Source organism: Hetaerina americana, unplaced genomic scaffold, assembly GCF_022747635.1.
Source record: "Hetaerina americana unplaced genomic scaffold, ioHetAmer1.1.p SCAF_1, whole genome shotgun sequence".
NCBI classification, from domain to species: Eukaryota; Metazoa; Arthropoda; class Insecta; order Odonata; family Calopterygidae; genus Hetaerina; species Hetaerina americana.
The window spans coordinates 2,896,643-2,917,928 of NW_027286069.1; the positions used below are offsets into that span (position 1 = coordinate 2,896,643).

The 21,286-nt window shown below is 36.6% G+C and overlaps 1 protein-coding gene across 1 annotated transcript in view; it reads right to left on the reverse strand.

Moving 5' to 3' along the window:
* AlaRS (alanine--tRNA ligase, cytoplasmic) overlaps nucleotides 1-21,286 on the reverse strand; it is a 45,861-nt gene that overhangs the window by 12,856 nt on the left and 11,719 nt on the right. The window contains exons 10-19 of the mRNA XM_071584779.1: nucleotides 20,523-20,647; nucleotides 20,214-20,370; nucleotides 19,825-19,994; nucleotides 14,317-14,577; nucleotides 13,170-13,423; nucleotides 9,959-10,067; nucleotides 7,859-8,029; nucleotides 7,586-7,756; nucleotides 6,652-6,765; nucleotides 3,992-4,190 (exon numbers count right to left, since the gene is read on the reverse strand). Coding sequence (XP_071440880.1) covers nucleotides 3,992-4,190; nucleotides 6,652-6,765; nucleotides 7,586-7,756; nucleotides 7,859-8,029; nucleotides 9,959-10,067; nucleotides 13,170-13,423; nucleotides 14,317-14,577; nucleotides 19,825-19,994; nucleotides 20,214-20,370; nucleotides 20,523-20,647 — 1,731 coding nt within the window. The remainder of the gene's footprint in view (nucleotides 1-3,991; nucleotides 4,191-6,651; nucleotides 6,766-7,585; nucleotides 7,757-7,858; nucleotides 8,030-9,958; nucleotides 10,068-13,169; nucleotides 13,424-14,316; nucleotides 14,578-19,824; nucleotides 19,995-20,213; nucleotides 20,371-20,522; nucleotides 20,648-21,286) is intronic.

Sequence of the window (21,286 nt, forward strand, 5' to 3'; positions counted from 1 at the left end):
GAAAGCCAAAGTATTCGGGTATTTTATAGGTTTGAATTTTGAGATGGGATTAAGACATTGGAACATCACTGGACCAAGCGCATGAGTGTGCAGGGAGACTACATTGAAAAGTAATAAAGTTTCACCAGGGTAAGTCATTTATTTCTATTCCATTCCGAGAACTTTTCAAATTACCCTCTCATAGCTGACAATTGATGAGCTAATTAACATTACATCAATGCAACAAAATTGTTGAGTCAACAGAAATAGTGTAGAAGACGAGCCAAATGTCAATCTGGACGAAAGGTGTTAACCTCAAAACGAGGAGAGAACTCACTGCATAACCTTAGCTAAACTCATGTCTACCCTATTCTTCAGCACCAGTGACAATTAACTTTCTCTCTACCCTGCATGTTTCATGGGCATATGAAGCAAAATATTTCACCCAACACACCAGATTTCAAGGGCATGTAGATATTTCATCAATGAGGGATGATTCGGTGACAGACTTAACACATTTCACAGCCTGATTGAAATGAGGTTCGTAAAAAGATAAATTTTCTTTAATAAAAATGAACTGGCATCAAGAATTTCTCTGGCTCACGATTAATCCCCTTTTTATCATTCTCGATTACTTGCATGGTGATACACACAACAAAGAATAATTAATATTTACAATGACTGCAATGGATTACATTTTCTGTCACTTCTTACATAATGGGAGCAGAAAGTGCCTTTTCTGCCCGGTGACATTGGCCCATTAGTATTTACATCTTAACATATATATAATATTATAGCTTGTAAAAATACCATTCCTGCCCTGGACACCTATGAAAACCTTCAGAGTTCGAGTTCCGTGTCTCAAAACCTGCTAGTACTCCCCTTGATGATGTAAAAACCATTCCAGCATTATTTAGTTTTGAATGTTTTCAGCATGTTTCATGGACATTTTTACCTTCCTTAATTTAGTCTTCCAGCTCCATCCAATCTTCATTCTTCAATTCATTTGCATCACATGGTAATAATTCAAAATTACTTATTTCCAAAATTGATTCTCTCATCATGCTCATTTCGAATAGTTAATTTATTATGTTTTACTTTTCAAATCCCAATGTTCTGGATTATAACGAAGAATATTAATACCAAGTGACTGTGGATCAGTGCATCTGAAGATTTGTTTCGAATGTCAATAAGCAGGAGCATTCACATTTTCACCAATGTGTAAGATCAATGGCATAAATCCAATTCCTATTATGGCTGCTGCATGTGCCAGATATCAGGGAATGATGCTATCACATGCTGCGAATGATGAAAGAAAGGCAGGTTGGAGTTAACATAAGGCATCCTTCCGTCATCATTCATGAGTCACCCAATTTGGTGTAACTAGGTGGCAAACCTACCAATTCATTCAATGCCATAAAAACCAAATCGATTGGGAAATGCCGCAATTATGAAAATTATACACTTTTGGGAAGTTGATGATGCTGGCTGTTCCCGTCTGCCATTACACTCCAATAAAAAAAAAATTGATGCAAATCAAGTTGCCATTCCATGGCAAAACCAAAATCAATTAATTGTAAAAGATGGCAATGATAAATCATCCACTTATCATAAAAATGCAGTAAATTAAGTGGGTAAAAATCAATGGAAGGTAATATTTGAGAATATGGATAGGGGTTTATAGGGAAAATATTTGCAAATTTGTAATTTCCAACATGAATGTCAATTCATTGCATTCAATTCATACACTCTCAAGCTACCACAGAAGGATACTCATTACTAACTATTCCAAGCAATCAACAAAGCACTATTGTAGCAAACTAATCTTTTCCTACATTCATGCATTTGTTTAAATAAAAAAACTTTTGGTACTATTACAATCAGATAAGCAAAGAAAACCGAGTTCAAAATCATTAAAACATAATAGCAAACAAATCAATTAAGATGCAACACTTACAATATTAATACACTTAAAATTGATTTAAAAATCTATTATTGTTTCATGCTAACTTTAAAATGCCCTTTAAGCATTCAACTGTAAGTTTTCAAACTGAAGAAAAACATCAGCAAGGAACAAAGATAAGGTATATATTTACTGAGGTTGAAGAATGAGGAGTTCTGAAGGAGGCGTACACACACCGAGCATAATTGTCACTTATATCTTCATTTTTTTTAATGGTGTGGTAACATAAATGCACAGGAACACATGCCAGTGAATGCAGCAAATTAAAACACTAAGAGGCAATCTTGTAGACTACCCAAAGCATAATTTACAATTGCTGAGAAGGGATACCTCATTGAACCAGTTAGAAAACTTATTCGGATAACGATGGGCACCATTATCTTGTTCGGAATCTGTGGCTTATCTGAGACCTCCACTCATTTTAATAATTTAATGCGAATTGAGAAAAATATAAAAATCACAAAAGGAAAGAAAAAAGAGAGACAATCTTGAGGAAAGTAGTGAAGAAATTTGATTATAAAGTGCTATTAATTGGGCATCAAAGGGTTATAAAGTGAGCATCAATTGACAGCTGCAATCCAAGTGGAATAGATTTATAGCGAGAGATAACCTAATAGATACATCAACCTACGAGTCAAAACATGAACCAAATAAGAATCTTATTTAAAAAATATTTCTTAGCACTTATATGTCCATTGTTTTAAAATAAATCTTAGCACTTATATGTCCATTGTTTTAAAATAAAGTCTTTATATGAGAGCTTTCTGACTGATGATAATATATGCAACATCTGTTCTCTCTCATAAATGTTGACAGAATATTAGACTAAATAAATAAATATCAAGATGCAATGCAAGCAGCTTTAGGTTCCTCACCCATTAAAATCTAGTCTACAAAAATTCTAAGAGGTTTCTAGCAGAAGCATACCATATTTCCCCGCCCATAAGATGCACCAGGTGAGAATTCATGAAATATTTCAGGTGAGAATTCATGAAAAATACCATATGGATCGGATAGATAAGATCAAAGTAATTCAGCGTTAACGCTTAATATGAAGAAAATGGAATGGTTACATTAAAAAATTAGCAGCTACACGTATATCAAATATTACTCATCATAGAATCCCATAAATCGTTCATCTCTGGACAAAATTCGTCTTTTCTGGGCTCTGAACTGTAATTCACAAATTAAAGTTTAAATTCTATACTGTACGACAATCTTCTATCTTAAAATCCCATTAAGTTATTGTCATTTTAACTTTTTGCCTGACACATAATTTATGTTTCTATTTTGATACTATAGGCCTTTTTATTAAAAGCAAACATTTTCTATGTCTCTACGACAATCTAATAAAACCTAACTCTAGGTTTAACTTTTTAACAAAATAGTAGCACTCTGTTTCTTACTACTGGCTTGAAACATTGGTACTATCGAAATTTGTGATCAAGGAAACCATTTTTATGACCAATGTAGGGAAAAATACTATTTATAATACAATTTTTACAGCAAATTGGCTGGCCCTTATAGGTCAAAGTTCTATTCATGTACCCCCAGCCCATAAGATGCAGACAGATTTTATGGCAAATTTTGGAGTTAAAAAATTACCAGTATTTATACATGTACAGCTTTTCTCTCACATATGTTTGGACAATATTAGACTAAATAAATATTGAAATGAAATGCATATCAACTTTAGGAGCCTGACACAATAAAGTCTGGTCTAAAAAATTGTGCACGCCAACATAAAAATAATTACATGCATTCAGAGAAGGAAACTAGACAAAACCAGAGTAATGAATTTCCCTATTTAAAGAAGATTAAGTAATTGCCACTACTGTGATGGTAAAGCATAATTAAACACTGGCCCAGTATTTTGATATATCAAGTAAAGTAAATATGCAAAAAAATTTTGATCAATGTAAACTTATATTCATGTGAATGTTGGGTATCAAAATAAATTATCATGAACATAAATTTGAATAGTGTTTGACGTTCACAGAGTTAGAAAAACAACCATGCATATCCCTAGAGGATATCACCAAGTCTAACATTTTATCTCAGTGGATGGCTGTGAGCTTGTTAGATGAGTTTTAGCAAAAGATAGGGCAGTCTCCATGGCTTCTGCAAGAGCATTGACGTTTGGGCCGGATGCCTGGGCAGACTCAGGTTTTCCTCCTCCCCTTCCGCCAAGAAGACCCGTAACAGAGCCAACCCACTCCGTGGCCTTCAATCCATTCTTCACGGCAGACTGCAGGGGGGAAAAAATGGACTCACTGAGAATCACATTGATTATATTTTGAATGAAAGATCAACAAACAAAACATTTTACAAAACCACTTCCATCATTTTTATCTTTTACTTTGCCTTCCGATTAATGTAAAATTTTAATTTTCCTTTAAACCCTAGAGGTCTTTTGTCATTTTAGTATTAGAAGTATCAAAGAGTAAGAAAAAGTTTTAAAATATCTAATGTTGGGCTTCATCATGCTAGAATATTTGAATATCTGTTAACATTCATTAATTAGCCTAGAAAAGTGGCTTTTATCATGATAATTAATGACTCTTCTAAGCTGATGAAATACATTAGCTCAACTTCACTTAACTACATGTTAAGCTCCAAAATACATTGCTCCCTGGTTGGACTGCAAGGTTTAAGGAGCCAGGTTAAGATCTACAGCATAAGAGGACCTTGCAATAATCAATGATGACAATTTCTCTGAAAATTATAAATTTTCTGCAAGTCTTACCTATACATACTATATATACATACATATATAAACATAAATATATATACATACATATATATAAATATATTATTATTATTAGGTAATCTACCGGTTAAGGTAGGTTTTTGGATGGACATAATTACCAATTAAATAATTTGTGACCCCTAGCAAACACAACATCCTACTCTACATCAGGTCCCTTTTCAGCTCTGGATACTTTCTTCCTCCCTTCATCCTGTCCAACATCCCTATCCTGTTCCTTCCCTTTCCTCGTTTGCCTAAAATTCTCCCCTCAATTACAGCCTTCAACATCCCGCTGCCGGTCAATACCCCCTTCAGCCACTTTTCCTGCCTCCATAGGATGGCTCCCAACAAACCCCTCTCTTCGCCCACCATACCAAGTACTTCCTCATTTGTTTTCTTCTCTGTCCATTTAACCTTCTTCATTCTTCTCCACACCCACATTTTAAAAGCCTCCAGTCTACATCTATCCTCCTGCTTCAATGACCACGTTTCCGCGCCGTACATAGCTACGCTCCATATCAAAGTTTTTACGAGTCTTTTCTTAACATCCTTACTCAAGGTCCCCGTCATCAACTCCCTCCTCCTTGTGAAAGCCTCTTTGCCTAGCGCAATTCTTCTCCTTACGTCCCTACTACTTTGACCCTGTTGGTCCAAAACACTACCGAGATACGTAAACTGTTCTACCTGCTCTAGTTTTTGCCCTCCTATTTTAATGTTAAGCTTGGCCTTTTCCTTTCTAGAGAATCGCATAACCTTTGTTTTATATATATATATAAAACAAAGGTTATATATATATATATATATATATATATATATATATATATATATATATATATATATATATATATATATATATATATATATATACGTATATACATACAAACACACATTAAATGCATTGCATTACCCAAATAACATCACAGCACATCTACACCGTGTATCGTACAGGGAAGCGATTTGCATTATATTTTTTCCATGACAGCAAAAACAAACTAAGATGATAGAAAAACTGGGTTAGCACATACTAGTTCTAGCAGGTAACTAAAAAAACAAAGCAAGGTGAACGCATGACTACTGTACTGCAATTAACACAACTGAAAGAAATTCTCAACAATGCACTTCAATATGAGCAACTTCTCTTTTTGTACTTTCCACAAGTTCATTCTTCTTGGCTTACTGCTCTCTCACTTACAGATCAGCCTTTTTCTTTCATTGCCTTTTAAAACCATTTCAGCAGCAGCTTCCTTATCTGCAAGAGCTTCCTTACACATGACATACACGTATGGTTTCCAAAAGATATGAATCAATTTCTCACACACCCATTCCCTGAGTCACAAAAGCCTTGATTTACACAAAATTACACGCACATAAGTGGCCTGACTGTTGAAGAAGATACTATTATGCTTTCGCTGTTTTCAAAAACCAGAACAAAAAACACTTCACTGTGCCTACATTAGCTGTTCCTTACAATGCGCAAATCTGGTGAAATATCAGGATGAAGAAAAAAAAACAAGAGAGGTTTTGAAAACAACTGTCTCAAGTTTGTGGATATCACAGGGTTTTTGACGAAGGATTGTGACCAAGTGTCATCAAGTTGTTGAGCTTATTATGGCCCTTGACCTTAAAGAGGAAGTAGAAAGCAGACAGCAGCTTTGATTGCATAAACCTTTGTGCCATGCACACCTTTCTTCAAAGATATTGCCCCACTTACAAAGAGGGCGGACGCCTTATGGCAATTCAAATCCCTCACTCTTACCTCTCTTCCAAGCCACTGGGGTGGAAGAGACAACTCCTCGTATGAATACCATACTACTTCCTATTCCTATGACTACCAGACCCTTATGGCACAGCTTGAGATAGGAGGAGAGTTTTGCTTGTTTGCTTGAGCAGAAGAGCATTCGCAAATGTAAAGTGTGAGTAGTTTGGACCAGAAATATGATTACAATAAATTATGATATACCTTTGGAACAGCACTAAGGCACATGATTTTTCCAGCATCATGGTCCACAGAGAAGAATAATGCAGCAGTCTCAGGTGAGACAGTCTTCACCTGTTTCAGAGCACCATCCAGAGCCTGGAATTGACACAAAGCACGGAATCACAGTGCGCACATAATAACTTCTTTCAAAAATGGAGCCACACAAGTTACGTGGAAACTGCAAACTGGATAGGCGGGATCAATAAATAGGTATAGATAAGCACGGGGGAGGAAACACTGAAGGAAGAGTATTAGATATGAGAAAGAGGTAGAAAAAGAATAAAGGCATTTTAGAATGACATCCATCCTGAGTATGGAGGTATCTTCCAGTTTCTGTAAACCTCTGCTTCTCAAAGCAGGGTATATTAATCTCTTTCCAGGTCAACCAAATGAACATTAACCTAGTTTGTCCCCAGCCAAAAGAATTCCTGAATGGCATGCACCCAAGATGCGATAAAATCATGAATATGTGCAATGCATTCATGTTAGACTAAAATGAGTAGATTTTTTCAAAATTGGGTTATCAGGAAAAAGTAAAAGAGAATACCTTTTTGCTGTCTTCTGCTTGTGAAAAAGATATCAAATATCAGGACACCAATGATTATGGAAATAGTTTCACTCCCTAATAAGACAAAGTCATGGTAGCAAATGAACAGAAAACAACCCAAAAGTTAAAGTATCACAGGACATTATAAAAACATTTTAGGATCCTTGACATCACTACTACAAATATTCAGGAAAATTTAAAGAAAAAACTAGGAGAAATGAGAACTATTTAACCACAACCTTTGCTCATTCTTTGCCAGCTTCACATGACACTTATTGAAGAACTTTATCACTCAACAGCTTATCATAAAGACGATGGCCTATTTCAAAACTACAAAAAAAAACACATTCAAATGCTGATATAACAAACCTTTCCTGAAGACTTTGCAGGCAATTCAGCCACCAAAAATGGAGCACCTTTCTGTGCTTCTGCCATCTCCTTGGCTTTGGCAGCAACCTTTGAGGCCATTGCAGCCATGGTTGATCTTTCCTGCTCATCCAACTTCCTTTTCAAGTCACCAAGAGTGGTGCGCAACTGGTGCTGTAAAATGATGGAGAGCCACCAACATTATTACAACAACATATACTCCAACAACTGCGTTTAATGTTACAGCAGAGTCCTTGCTTTGGATAGCACACCTACCTTGTTCCAGTAAGGGATTGGAGCACGAGAGACATCTTCATTGAGGTCGACAATGCTGCGTAAAATATTGCCCCGCCCACTTCCTTCTCCACGACCACCCTGAGCAAATTCTTCTGATCTGGCCTCCAACTCTTTAACTGCCAGCTCCAGTTGACTGCTTTTCCTGAGGGCCTAAAAAAAACCCAATTATACACTATCACATCCAAACTTGAGCAATAAATTAAGCAGTGATCACACCCGTGGCACGATTGACTATGGACTAAAGCTATATCATTCGCAACTCTGTCTTATTAGGTTCCCTATTTACCTTCACTCATATCCTAGGACTTCCCCATGCATCACTTCAAATTTCCATTTTTGCACAATTTAAGGGTGCTTAACTTGTTTTTTGTATCGTGCCTATTAATTTACATCAACACATTCACAGTAAATTTAATTTTGGAAAGTAAAGTTCCTGCAATATTTAAAATTTATAGTTTATTATTGATTGTAAAGCTTCTTTGTCTTTCTCTTTGCACCATCCAACATTTTTGTGCCGAGTGTAATCAAATTTATACAAATCTGCAATTCAAGATTTTCCACTTTTTGTGCAATATTATTCCTGAATTTAGAATGCATTTACTGAGATGATTAACCCTTTAAGTGCACTGGGCCGAAAAATGGGCTCAAACGTAAGCTATTCTTCACGATTTGTACACTATATCAATTATTTTGTAAGATGATGCAAAATTCATTCATAAATATTACTGATATAATATATTAATTGATATCTTTATAAATGGCTTCAAAAATAATTTTTCCCTCAGATGATAAATTTGATTAAATTACCCTCAGCACTTTCTGCTAGCACCCCTGTTGCAGGATGCAGTACTGAGGGGGTTAAATATTTTCCTATTAATGGCACCATCAAAATTTCAATTTCCCTGAATTTTATGACAGTGATGAAAAGAAAGACTGAGAAAACCATACTATTCACGACTTAAAAGAGTGTTGTTTGTGGTTCACAGCAACAAACCAATTACATTGTCACAGTGATTAAACTTATTATTGCAATTTGGAATACATGTGTGCAGGGTTATATAAAAAACACATTTCAATATTTGATGGTGAGGCAGCAAATTTAAGTAAATCCTGTTACATCAGAAGTGGGATTGATCTTTATTCAAGTGAAAAAAATATAACTATTACTTTCATTTTAAGGTAAAATTACATTTTGGGAAATTCCCTAGAATTTCCTACATTTGGTAGGGTGGTTTGGTTATCTACTTGAATTTGAAGTGTTGGCTTTTGCCAGAGAATATGATGAAACATGCTCACCTTTTTGGCTCCATGAAAATCCATTATAATTATAATAGATGTTATCAGTGTTATGTAGCCAAATCTTGATTCTGACTACATATCAAATTTTATCTTTGAAACCATATTAACAATGCAATACTCAATATTATACACATCAATGGGGAAAATACTATTATAAGTTTGGTTTTGAACAAATTCACATTGCTTTTCTCCTTAAACATTCAAAGATACATCGATTGGTATGCTTCTACCATTTAGAAAATTTTTCAGAGATGAGGCTTAGAAAATAATTTAGCTAATGATAACTAATGAATTATTATAAGATCATTATCTCCCCTGCATTTGATCATGGAGGACAGAAAATTTGGTTCCATTACCAGCTGGTATAAATATCATATTTTCATGAATTACCTCCAGCATCAAACGCTGCTTATTGAAACCAACTTAAATGTAAAGTTAATTATAATGTATTATATGCATGATGATGCGAGTGTGCACTATTGGTAATGCAGATGATATTTAGTTGAATGAACCCTTCCAAACTACAAAATATTTCCACTGATGCCCAGTCCTTTCTCTCTGCCACCTCAGGAAGACTCAGTACGTGAAAAATCACACAGCTTGTGTGAAGCTGAGGGTGCCCAGAGGCATCACCCGGAATCAAAACCCAGGCCCTATGGCCATAAACCCAGACCTCTACCCACTGGACACTCACACCCACTCATTCCTCATTGGCAAAAATAAAACCAGTACATTACACAACTTCTACTAAGAGAAGAGAAAAAAATTCAATACACTCACTTTTGAAGCTTCAGGTCCTGTAAGAGCGACAATTCGACGGATTCCTTTAGCAATGGCCTCTTCACTAACAATAGCAAAATCACCAATGTGACCTGTTCGATGGACATGGCTGAAAGGTAGAATTTTGAATGCATCACTTGACGTCCCCATTCTATACGTTGGAAAGTGAAACACTGTGCTTACAACAGTCAAATTTAAAGAGCTTCTCAGATACACTGTTACTTTACAAGTAAGGTGCATTGCTATGGCACGATTCACCTCGTCCATTTATTCAAGAAGAGGGAAACACTAAGGATTCCACTAAAGCTACTTTTTTTTAACAATCCAATCCACATTAACATTTTACTCTGGATCTTACATTACTGATGGTATTCAAACTGGATATCATATTAATTACCAGTGCTCAAAAAACTAATCCAAATTTTTCATACATTTACCAGGGTCTATCCCAAAAATTAAGCCAAACGATTTTTTCCAAGTGAAGCAGACAACTGGAGTGGAACAATTTGTGGCAGAAAAAATGGCAAGAGGTCCTGGGAAAGTAACATGACCCATGTCAGTTGTCTGTGGGCCATTAAACTGTGTGGATCTCTGTTAGACTGGATCCCTGTTTGAGCACTGCATCACAAATTCATTGCTCCATGGAAAGTGACATTGCGTATTCGTGATGCTATTCTCGAACAGGTGTCCAGTCTAGCAGAGATCCACACAATGTCACGGCCCACAGACAACTGACATGGGTCATGTTATTTTCCACCACGACCTCTTCCCCATTTTTCATGCCAAAAATTTACCCACTCCAGTGGTCAGCTTCGCCTGGAAAAATCATTTTACTTACTTTTTAGGACAGACCTTATACATCAGTTATGTAAACTAAAATAGGGGTGGCCTTGGAGATTATTAGTTAATAAAGTAAACATAAGTGAAACACAGAAATATTGTTTTAAATAAAAATGTACTAAATGTAGAACATAAAATGCTTAGGGTAAAAAATAAGAGAAACTTTGCACTTCCACACACTTTTAATGTTCTACGACCATGGTTTCGATGCTGCACATCATCATCAGGTGAAGTGCAAAGTTTCTCTTATTTTCTACCCTCATCATGAAGGAATTCCACAAAGTTAAGCCTGAAACTGTTAACTCCATAAAATGCTAGCTATTGACTGGGGTCATTGCTCATTCAGAAACTACTCTGGTTGGCAGTGGTTAAACATGGCTTTTTATCATTACGGACAATTTTCAGGATACCATCACACAGCCTGCTTCACTTCATAAAGAACTTCAGTAATGAATCCCTAATGGATTGAAAACAGCCAGCCTACACTTTTGGAACCTCGCTTAACTAACATAATTTATAATGAGTCATTCACATTATTAGGAAAAACATTTCTTCAAAAATGACTCGCTTAATGAGTGATATTTTGTATAACTAGTATGAAGAGAGGGGGATTCCCAGAATGATTCCATACCGGCTGCTTCGGTTTACGTTTAGCACCCGTTCAAATAGTGCTATTAGTGATTACATACTTGCCCAATCTTGTGTCCAGGCATGTTGTGTTTTTTAAGTGGTTTAATAATATTTTTCACTTAGTTTTTAACTACATCGGAAAAAAGCCCCAAGTAGACAGACATGTGGGAATAAAAATAACTATATAGAAATAAAAAGCAAAATCAGTGAAAAGCGAGAAGTAAGTGGGAGCACGGCTGATTTGGTGGGCGCAAACAAATGATCAACATCAATGATTTGCACTATTCTCAAGAACAAGTGCAAAATAAAGAAAATGGATGCTTCAAAGGGAGTGACAAGAATAACTAGACAATGGTTACATATTCTCAATGATGTTGAAAGGTTGCTTCTGACATGGATAAACAAAAAGCATTTGCAAGGCGAGAACAACATCTGTGAAAAGACGAAAAAGATTTCCATTGAAACTGCCAAAAAAATGTCAGGATCATCAATTGCAGATGAGGAAGTATTCAAGGGAATCTGCGAGGGGTTGAAGAAGTTTAAGTGAAGAACCAGCATCCAGAGTGTTGTGAAGCAGCAAGCTCTGACTCAAAGGAAGCAGAGAATTACATCAACCAATTCAAGAATTAATATTAATTAATAATTATTTCAATTACTTTATTTTCTACAAATCTAATTCACATTCCAGGTTGGCTCATGTCCCAATAGAGGAAAAGATGATCCATTCTCTGTTGCATCACACACTGCAAAGCATCATTCTAACAAGGCAGTTGCTAAGTGCACTACGCATTTACAGGATGATAATGCTGGGTTGAATTTTCACAAAATTTTGACCCGTTGGCAAAAACAAATGTCTCCGTAGCTCTCTAGTAAAAAAGAGGAATTTTTCATAAATAATAAACTAACAATTTCTATTCTTTTTTGTTTTCCACAAATCGAATCCACATTCCAGGTTGGTTCATGCCATGATAGAAGGAAAGATTAAGATGTTTAATGATCCTAAACAATGGGCACAATTTTCTTTGAATAATTCTTGTACGTAATTTCTGTTTTTCCGTATGGAATGCATTATTATATTCTACATTAATTTATATGGGAAAAATTGTTTCACTAAACATGTGCTTTGCTTTATGAGAAGGATCTCTGAACGAATAATACTTGTTGTATGATGTTCCCCTCTAGTACCATTATTAATCACAAATACTGCAGTGTTACTCCAAGCCAATGCAAGAGCTCTACGAAATGTGCTTGTTTATACTATGATTTCATACATGTCTTCAATTTTATTTTGGTAAAGAATGCACAAAATTATTTCACTATTCAGTCATTTAAGACAAATTAAATGACTGATTTATTTAAATTCTGCTCAGTTTCACTCTTGAATCTTCAGAATTTGTATTTCGCCAACATTTTGTTTGTGAATGTTTTGAAAACAAAAAAAAACTGCTGGAAAGAAATAAAAATGAGCACTAAGTGTGAAACCTGTTAATTAAAGGAATGGTAAGGCTACGATAATGGGGGATGAAATTTTGACATTTGTAACTCAGTGCATGCAAACTACACAGGTGACTTCAAGAAATATTTATAGATATTCAAAAATATTTTTCTATACACTGCAAAAATGTGCATTCCACGTGAAAGTTATGTATGAGGAGAACAATGGCTGAGTTATCCTTGCAATGAACAACGTTTATGAAATTATATAACCTCAAATTTCTACTTCTATATCTTATCAACTCACGTTCCACCACAGAATTCAACAGAGGAATCCTTGGCCACAGGGTTGGAGGGATCGGCAATGAGCTTCTCCACGGACACACCAACAGAGACGACTCTTACAGGGTCTGGATAAGTCTCTCCAAAGACAGCACGCAAGCCTTGGACTTCCTTCGCCTTGTACAATGGTGCCTCGCCAAAATAGACTTCATCATCAGATGAAATATCCTTCACACAATGCTTCTCAACTGCATTCACTTGATCCGGAGTCATTGCTCCCTGTAAGAGGAGAAAATTATCAGCATGATCCCACAAATAAGTATTAGTCAAATTACATCACCAGTTTTATCATAAAATATTAACCAGTGATTACACATTTGAATGTCATAGCTCAAAATCTTATCTCTGGCCAAAATGATTGGAGTGCAAAGTGTTTGAGACTGATATTCATTTTAAAGGCAAAATCATATTTTTTGCTAAGAGTTGATAAACAAAATCAACTACTGAATTAAAAGAAAAATGATTTTCACAAACGAAAAAATGAAAAATCAGTTAACATTAATGGGAGATATTACTGTATAATCTTGCGAATTGATCGACCCTTAAAAATCAAATTTAAATGAAAAAACTCAATGGCCAACCTTATATGAGAGAAAGGTATCAATGGTAAGTTAACAAAAGATTATTTAAGATGCGAGCGAAACTTCTATAACGTCCAATCTAAATTTCATTGCAATGTAATTATGACACAGTTTTAACTTGTCTTACTGCAATAGCTACTGCCTGTGTGTTATTGTATACTTACTTATGTGTTCTGGCATGGCCTTAAACAACAAGTAGATGCATGGCAACTTTACAATTAACATACAGCATAATATGTGATTTAGTGCCAACAGATCATTGTTCGTATATCGATTATCAAACAAAATAAAGAAATTGAATCTGGTGGACTTCCTGGTATCTGAAGCAAGTAAAGATATTGTCATGACGTAATACATATTGATTTTGTGGAAAGAATTGTTAACTTTTGCAACTTAAATCTGATGTTGAAAATGTTGAATCATCTCATTTAGCCCTCATTACTTGAAAATATACAATTAACCAAAGTTCATGAGTTATAATTAAAATTATTCTGCTGGAGCTAGCCTAACAGCAACTGCCTCACAGCTTACCCCATTTGAAAAATCAAATCTGAGTCGATCAGGAGCAACGAGCGATCCCTTTTGGTCAGCCACTGTACCCAGCACAGAGCGCAAGGCGCAATTGAGCAGGTGGGTGGCAGTGTGGTTGGACATGATGAGCCGCCTCCTCGCACCATCCACATGCGCCATCACGCGGTCACCAACAGACAGGGAGCCTTCTGTGGAGATGGTGCCACCATGAACCACAAACCCACCACGTATTTGGACTCCTCTCACGCAGAATTCCACCGCCTGTGGACAGAGCAGATTGATTATCACTGCACAGATTCAAAACATGATCAATGATCCACTTGACATGCCTGGAATAAAATTTCAATCAAACACAATGTTTTACAAATAGCACTCTGATCACCTCTAGATCTCCTATGATATCACTCATGATCACTTAAAGAGGAAGAAGCATCATGGCTTATTTTATTCATTTAAGATTGAATATTTTGAATACACCTACGTCATTTCATCCCTTAATATAACTGTCTACAGTTCCACAGAGAAAACTAAAATTGAAGGGCAAACAGTCATTTTTCTGGCATAAACGGAAGACATCTAAAAATATAGTGCTTTTGTACTTGCATGAAACAGAAATTTGGAGGAAAATTAACTTTTTAAAAACTGAGTTTTGTGAATTCAGATTTATCTTCCTCCATATTTGTTATCAATTAATATTACTGCTAAATTTTGGAGAATCAGCAAGTTGCACAATTTTATCTCCTATGGCCAATATGAATAATATTAGTAGACGATAACCTGAAAATAAAGTCGGTTCATCTCATCAAACTGCTTCATGCACTCATAAAAGGGCACCAATGATTGCCTGACTGTTTCAAAGCATTATACATGCCTTCCAAATGACCAGTGTTAGTGGCTGCATTATATGCCGTAAACATACTACTTAACATAAATTATCATTAAAAGAATCAAAGGGACTATCCGGGAGGCTGATTATTGAGTGAAATGTGATAATATCACTGATACCATCAATAACCAAAGATCCAGAGCACACAAGAAAACCTCAATTAAGAATGGCACCTCTAAGTGCCATTCTAACTTTGGAAGAATGACAGACAGTATATGACAGAATTTTGATGGTCACTCCTTTTATAGGCATCACATCTTTTGAAACTCCAACCCCGAGTTAATACCACTTCAAGTTTATGTATTATTATTATTATTATTATTAAAAATACACATGTGCTGATAGACATTGTCAGGTGGCACACAAGTCCCAAATAATTGCAAAAGATAATACATAAAACTAGACTTCAAAACACAAATCTCTTTAACAAAACAAGTGAATCCCCATCCCATTTACAACCATTTATCAGCAAGAAAAAAAAAGATAAATAAAAAAAAAAATTAAGCTATTACATATAATACCATACACCACACATCAATCAAATTATTACATATATGCCTTACATCTATTCTTAAAAGTATACACTCTGTTAGGAAAGGGCTCGAATATTTTTGCAGGTAAAGTGTTCCACTCAACAATTGTTCTATTTAGAAAAGAAAATTTTTTTTTATTTGTTCTCTGTGCCCGGCATTTTATCTTAAATTTGTGATCATTTCTGCCTATAAAATTTGGGTTCCCCGCCTCTTTCCTAAGATCTGCCCAAGCTTTCTCCCCCTTCAAAATTCGGAACATTCCACAAAGTCTGCTTACTTTTCTTCTAGATTCTAGAGGTTCCCAGCCCAGCGTTTCTAGCATGTCAGACACACTCTCCATCCTCCCATGCTTCCCCAGTACATATCGGGCAGCCTTTCTTTGCACCTTTTCCAGTTTTTTAATATGACCTTCTTCATGAGGGTCCCATACAAGAGAAGCGTACTCTAAAATTGGCCTTACTAGGGTCTGATAAGCCTTCTCCTTGGTTGCTCTAACGCTCCCTTTGAGGTTTCTCATTACCCAATGAAGAGTTTTGAAAGCTTTCTTATAGATGCACTCCACATTTAGCCCCCACCCTAAGTCCTTAGTTAAATATACACCTAAGTATTTGACAGTATCACTTCTAGGAATGACATTTTCTGAGAATTTATATTCCCTATTGTTTCCAATTACCTTATTGCTAAAAGTGATTGATTTGCATTTGTTAACATTAATATCATCCCATTTTTTGTCACCCAATCTGCCATTTTATTAATGTCCCTTTGAAGTTTGTCACGGTCTCTGTCATTTTCGACTTTCCTGTAGATAATACAGTCGTCTGCAAAAAGTCTTATCTGAGAATTAATATTTATTGGGAGATCATTTATATATATTAAAAACAAGAGCGGGCCAAGTACGCTTCCTTGTGGGACTCCCGATGTTACCCTTGCTTTTTCAGAATACACTTCTCCTAATTTGACCCTTTGTGTTCGACCTTCCATGAAATTTCTGACCCAAGAGATTACTCTTCCATCTGTGTGTAGTGGCAATTGGCCCATCTTAAGCATTAAGAGATCGTGGTCAACTTTGTCAAAGGCTTTTGACAGGTCGACTATTATAGCATCCACCTCTATTCCCGCATCCATAGAGTCGAACATTTCTTGGCAGAACCCTAATAGCTGAGTTTCGCAAGAGTGCCCTTTTCTAAAACCGTATTGGCGACTATACAACCAATTCTCACTCTCCCACAAGTCCCAGAGATAATCAGCCATTATCTTTTCTAATACCTTGCATACAACTGATGTCAAGCTTACCGGTCTATAATTATCAACTAGTGCCTTATCTCCTCCTTTGAAAATTGGCGTAACATATGCCTCCTTCCAATCATTTGGCAGGGCATTATTGTTTAAGGTAACATTGAATAAATGATTTATATAATTTGAAACTACACTACCGCCCAATTTAAGCAAGTCAATTGAGATACCATCTGGCCCTTTTGATTTATTTGCCCTCATTTTCATAATTTTTTTATAAATTTCTGCGCTGGTCGTTTTAATACTTTTGGTATTTAATATTTTTTCGCCTCCTTGTTGACTCAGAGATGAATCTACAGGATCCTTTTTATTTACCATAACCTTAAATACACTTGCATACCAATTGTTAAACGTATTAGCCTTTTCCTTATCATCAACGATTAGTGTCCCATCCTCTTTTTTTAAAGCTGTTATGTTTTCCCTGTTGTCTTTCCTCCTCCGGAGGTACTTGTAAAATTTATTTCCATTATCTATCCCGATTATTTTCTGTAGAAAACTATCTTTGGCTATTTTCTTTTCTCTATTTAATTCACGAACTAATTTTTTGTAAATTATGAGCCATTCCGAGCTCTCGTTCCGTTTTTTGTGAATCACTCTCAGTTTTTTCTTCAAGGATCTAATTTTGCGGTTGTAGAACTCTGGATCAGTATTTTCTTTAAGAATTTTTTTCGGGACAAATTTATTTAATCCCTCCTCCATTATCCCCTTAAATGTTTTCCAGATTTCTTCTGCATTCTGCCCACCACTTACCCATTGCGAATACTTTTCCCTTAAAAAGGTCTGGAACCCTTCCCTATCACCCCGTTTATATTGCCAAACTATCTTTTTGTTTACTAGCCCCTTATACTGAGCCCTCTCCCAGTTTAGATACATACGCACAGCTGAATGGTCACTTATTCCCGGAAGGACATCGACTTCCCCTACCCACTTATTCGGTCTCACAAGTATGACGTCGAGGATGTTTCCCCCGCGCGTGGGTTTTTCCACCATCTGTACAAAACCCTCCTCGTTTATAAGACGACTAACGATTTCTTGGGCCTTCCCACCCCCCACCGTGACCTCGTCTGCCGACCATTGAATACCTGGAAGGTTCAAGTCCCCCGCTATGAGGGGTGTGATCCTCAGGGTTAGCCGAGCATATGTCTGCTAATACCTCGACTGCGTACATCCCTTCGTTGGGGCTTCTGTACATAGCAACTATTTTTAAAATTTTCCCTCCATTCCTACCTTTAACATGAACACACATCATCTCACAATCATTTCTTACCCATTCCAATGTACTTATTAGGTTTTTATCTACACATATGAATATCCCCCCTCCACGACCATCCCTATCCCTTCTGTAAACTGCCAAATTTTGAGGAAAAATCTCGTTTGACATAATATGATCACTTAGCCACGACTCCGTACCTATCACAATATCCGGATTACATGCATCAACTAACGTCTCGAAATGGCATACTTTATTTAGAATACTTCGGCAGTTTACCAGCAAAACTACTAAGCCCTTACCTTTCTTTCCTTCGGTATTGCGAGGTCCACCTCTTGTGCCCATTACAGGTTTCCCTGCTCACTGAACTTTAGTGCGACATTTTTAAACAGATTTGACAAAACCAGGGATCCCTTCCTGTTTAAATGCACTCCATCGCGGCCCAAGTGTCTATCACCGACCCAACAGTTTGGGTCCACAAATGTCAGACTTTGTTGCACGCAAACCCACTCTATTCCTTCGTTGATGGCGTCAATTCTCTTCCAATGTATGTCCCTTCTACGAAGAATTCCACTAATAACAATTTGAGCACTTTTGAACTTATTTTTGGCCGAGGTCGCCAAATCCCAAATAAAACCGATTAGATGGTCTTCTGACTTAGCACTTTTTACGTCATTTGTCCCTACGTGAATTATGACAACACTTTCATCACCATCACTAGCCATATTAGCTATTTTATTATCCAATTGTTCCACTCTTATCCCCGGAAAACACTGAACGCCTTCATTGATACTTTCGCCACAATCTCCGACGAAACGTATTATGGAATCACCAAATATTTTCACTTTGGGTGGCCCTGGATCACCAAGAGACGTCCCCTCCCTTGACACTATGACCTCCCTCATCGGAAGCACTTCCCTCTTCGGTCTCACATTTATCCTATCCTTCCTTCCATCTCCTCGCTTCTTTGGCTGCTCTCTCCGTAGGATGCTTTCCCGTATTCCTCCAGCCCGATCGGCATCCGCGTCACATGAGCTTGTTCCACTTCTGGTCGGCCTTAAATCTTCCGGTTTCCTCTTATCACACCTCCGGACAAAGTGGAGATCATCTTCGATTTGCTGTTTCACCCGCCGCCTCATCTCTGTTAATGATGCTTTCAGTTCCTCATTTTCAGCGGAAAGACTGAAAATTGTCTTCCGAGCGATGTTTAAATCCGCTTGCAGCTTTTCAATTACCTCCTCCTTTTCTTCTAAACCTCTTCGATTTTTCTGACTTTCACACTTACTGCACTGCCAATTATCACTCACGCAATCCTCCAGTTTACTCTCAGAGCAATTAAAGTGGTACCAAGAGCAACACCCACTACACTGGACTCCATTTCTCAATTTTCTACGGCAAATAACACACTTAACATCCACCGCCATGCCCTTTCCCATTTCGCCCAAGGCACTGTGCCTTCTAGCGGTCACTAAACCTCTCGAGCGGTCGCTAATGCGCAGCTTGAAAACACGTCCGTCTCCCTTGAGGGTCCGTGAGTGAGTGAAAATACCTTATAAATATTATAAAATACCTTAGCAAACACTCACCTCATCCCCTTCCTTCACCAAGAACCCCTCATCAAATATTTGACCTCCTTGCTCGGCATAAAAACAAGTTTTGTCAAGGATTATGCCGCACTCCTCACCAGGCCCCACGTTCTGAAGAAACTTGCCACCCCTCCATATGGCAACCACCTTCCCAACACACTCATCAAATACTGAAATGAAAATTGGATTTTTAAAATCTTCAACAGTCATAACTTTTCCACAAATTTGAAAGAGAATTGTTGAAACAAGTAAATAAGCATTGTTGAAACAAGTAAATAAGCATTGTTGAAACAAGTAAATAAGCCTTCATAGTATAGAGAGCAATTCATGCGATTACTATAATTTGGACATTCATATGTGATGAAAAACATGTTCCGTAATTAATTTACTGTATGTAGCATCTTGTCCATTCCCTGACACTGCTTTGTAGCTGTACTTCATGGAGTCATCTGTTGGAGGAAGGCCTTGATTTTTCAGCTCCGTAATGGCATGCACATCTAGAGAGACGACATCCTCCACCCCACAGCCCTTGGCTTGTGATGCCAGCTGAAAGTTGAGCAAACATGATTATTTTAAGGTAACATCCAGTTCACAAGCATATTGATTAAAAAAGTGCAAAGATTACACTTCCTTTGACTGGGCATAATAGCTTTATACTTTAAAGGGAATCTCTGGTGGGCAAAAAAGGATGCACTGACCTGAGCCTTCTTTTTTGCTTCTTCATAAGTCTCTAAGTCTACAGTTAGTCCCTTTTCTTCTGCCATAAGCTGGGTTAAGTCAACAGGAAATCCATACGTGTCATACAAACGCCATGCAACATCCCCTGGAAAGCATATATTATTAGAAAACTATAGAATTATTTGCACAGGATGATAACATAAAACTCTCACTGAATTATTTCACAGACATTCATTTAACCTAAGACATGATAATGGAAAATAAGGAAGAATAAATGAAGAGGAAGACTTTTGGATCAGTTTTGCAAAATTTGCTCCCAAATTATGAAAGATAGGAAAAAATAACTTTGAGTGAAATTAGTTGTAAACTGCTTGTAAAAGCATGGAATGTAATATCAATGGAAAAATTGTGACACAGCCGGTTATGGATCATCATATATCGATTTAAATGGATGTGGAGCAAATCTTTATGCCATCATTTCATGAAATAATAATTATGTTAGTCATTAAGACAATCTTTGAGGCATATGAACTCAAAAGCATGGTCTGTGTGTGGTGTGGATAGCCCATAACCTGAGCTGGGATCACATCCCAAGAACTGGTGTTTCATTAAATGAATCACCATGAATAATCATCCAATAAACTGCCATTTCAAGATCTGCTCCAGCAAAATTAGTTATGCTGGTTTCATAAGTTGGTTCATAGAAAAAAACTGACTTTTGACAGATCTATGATCACATACATTTATGTTCCACATGTTTAGGCATTTAGTTTTGTATTTTTTT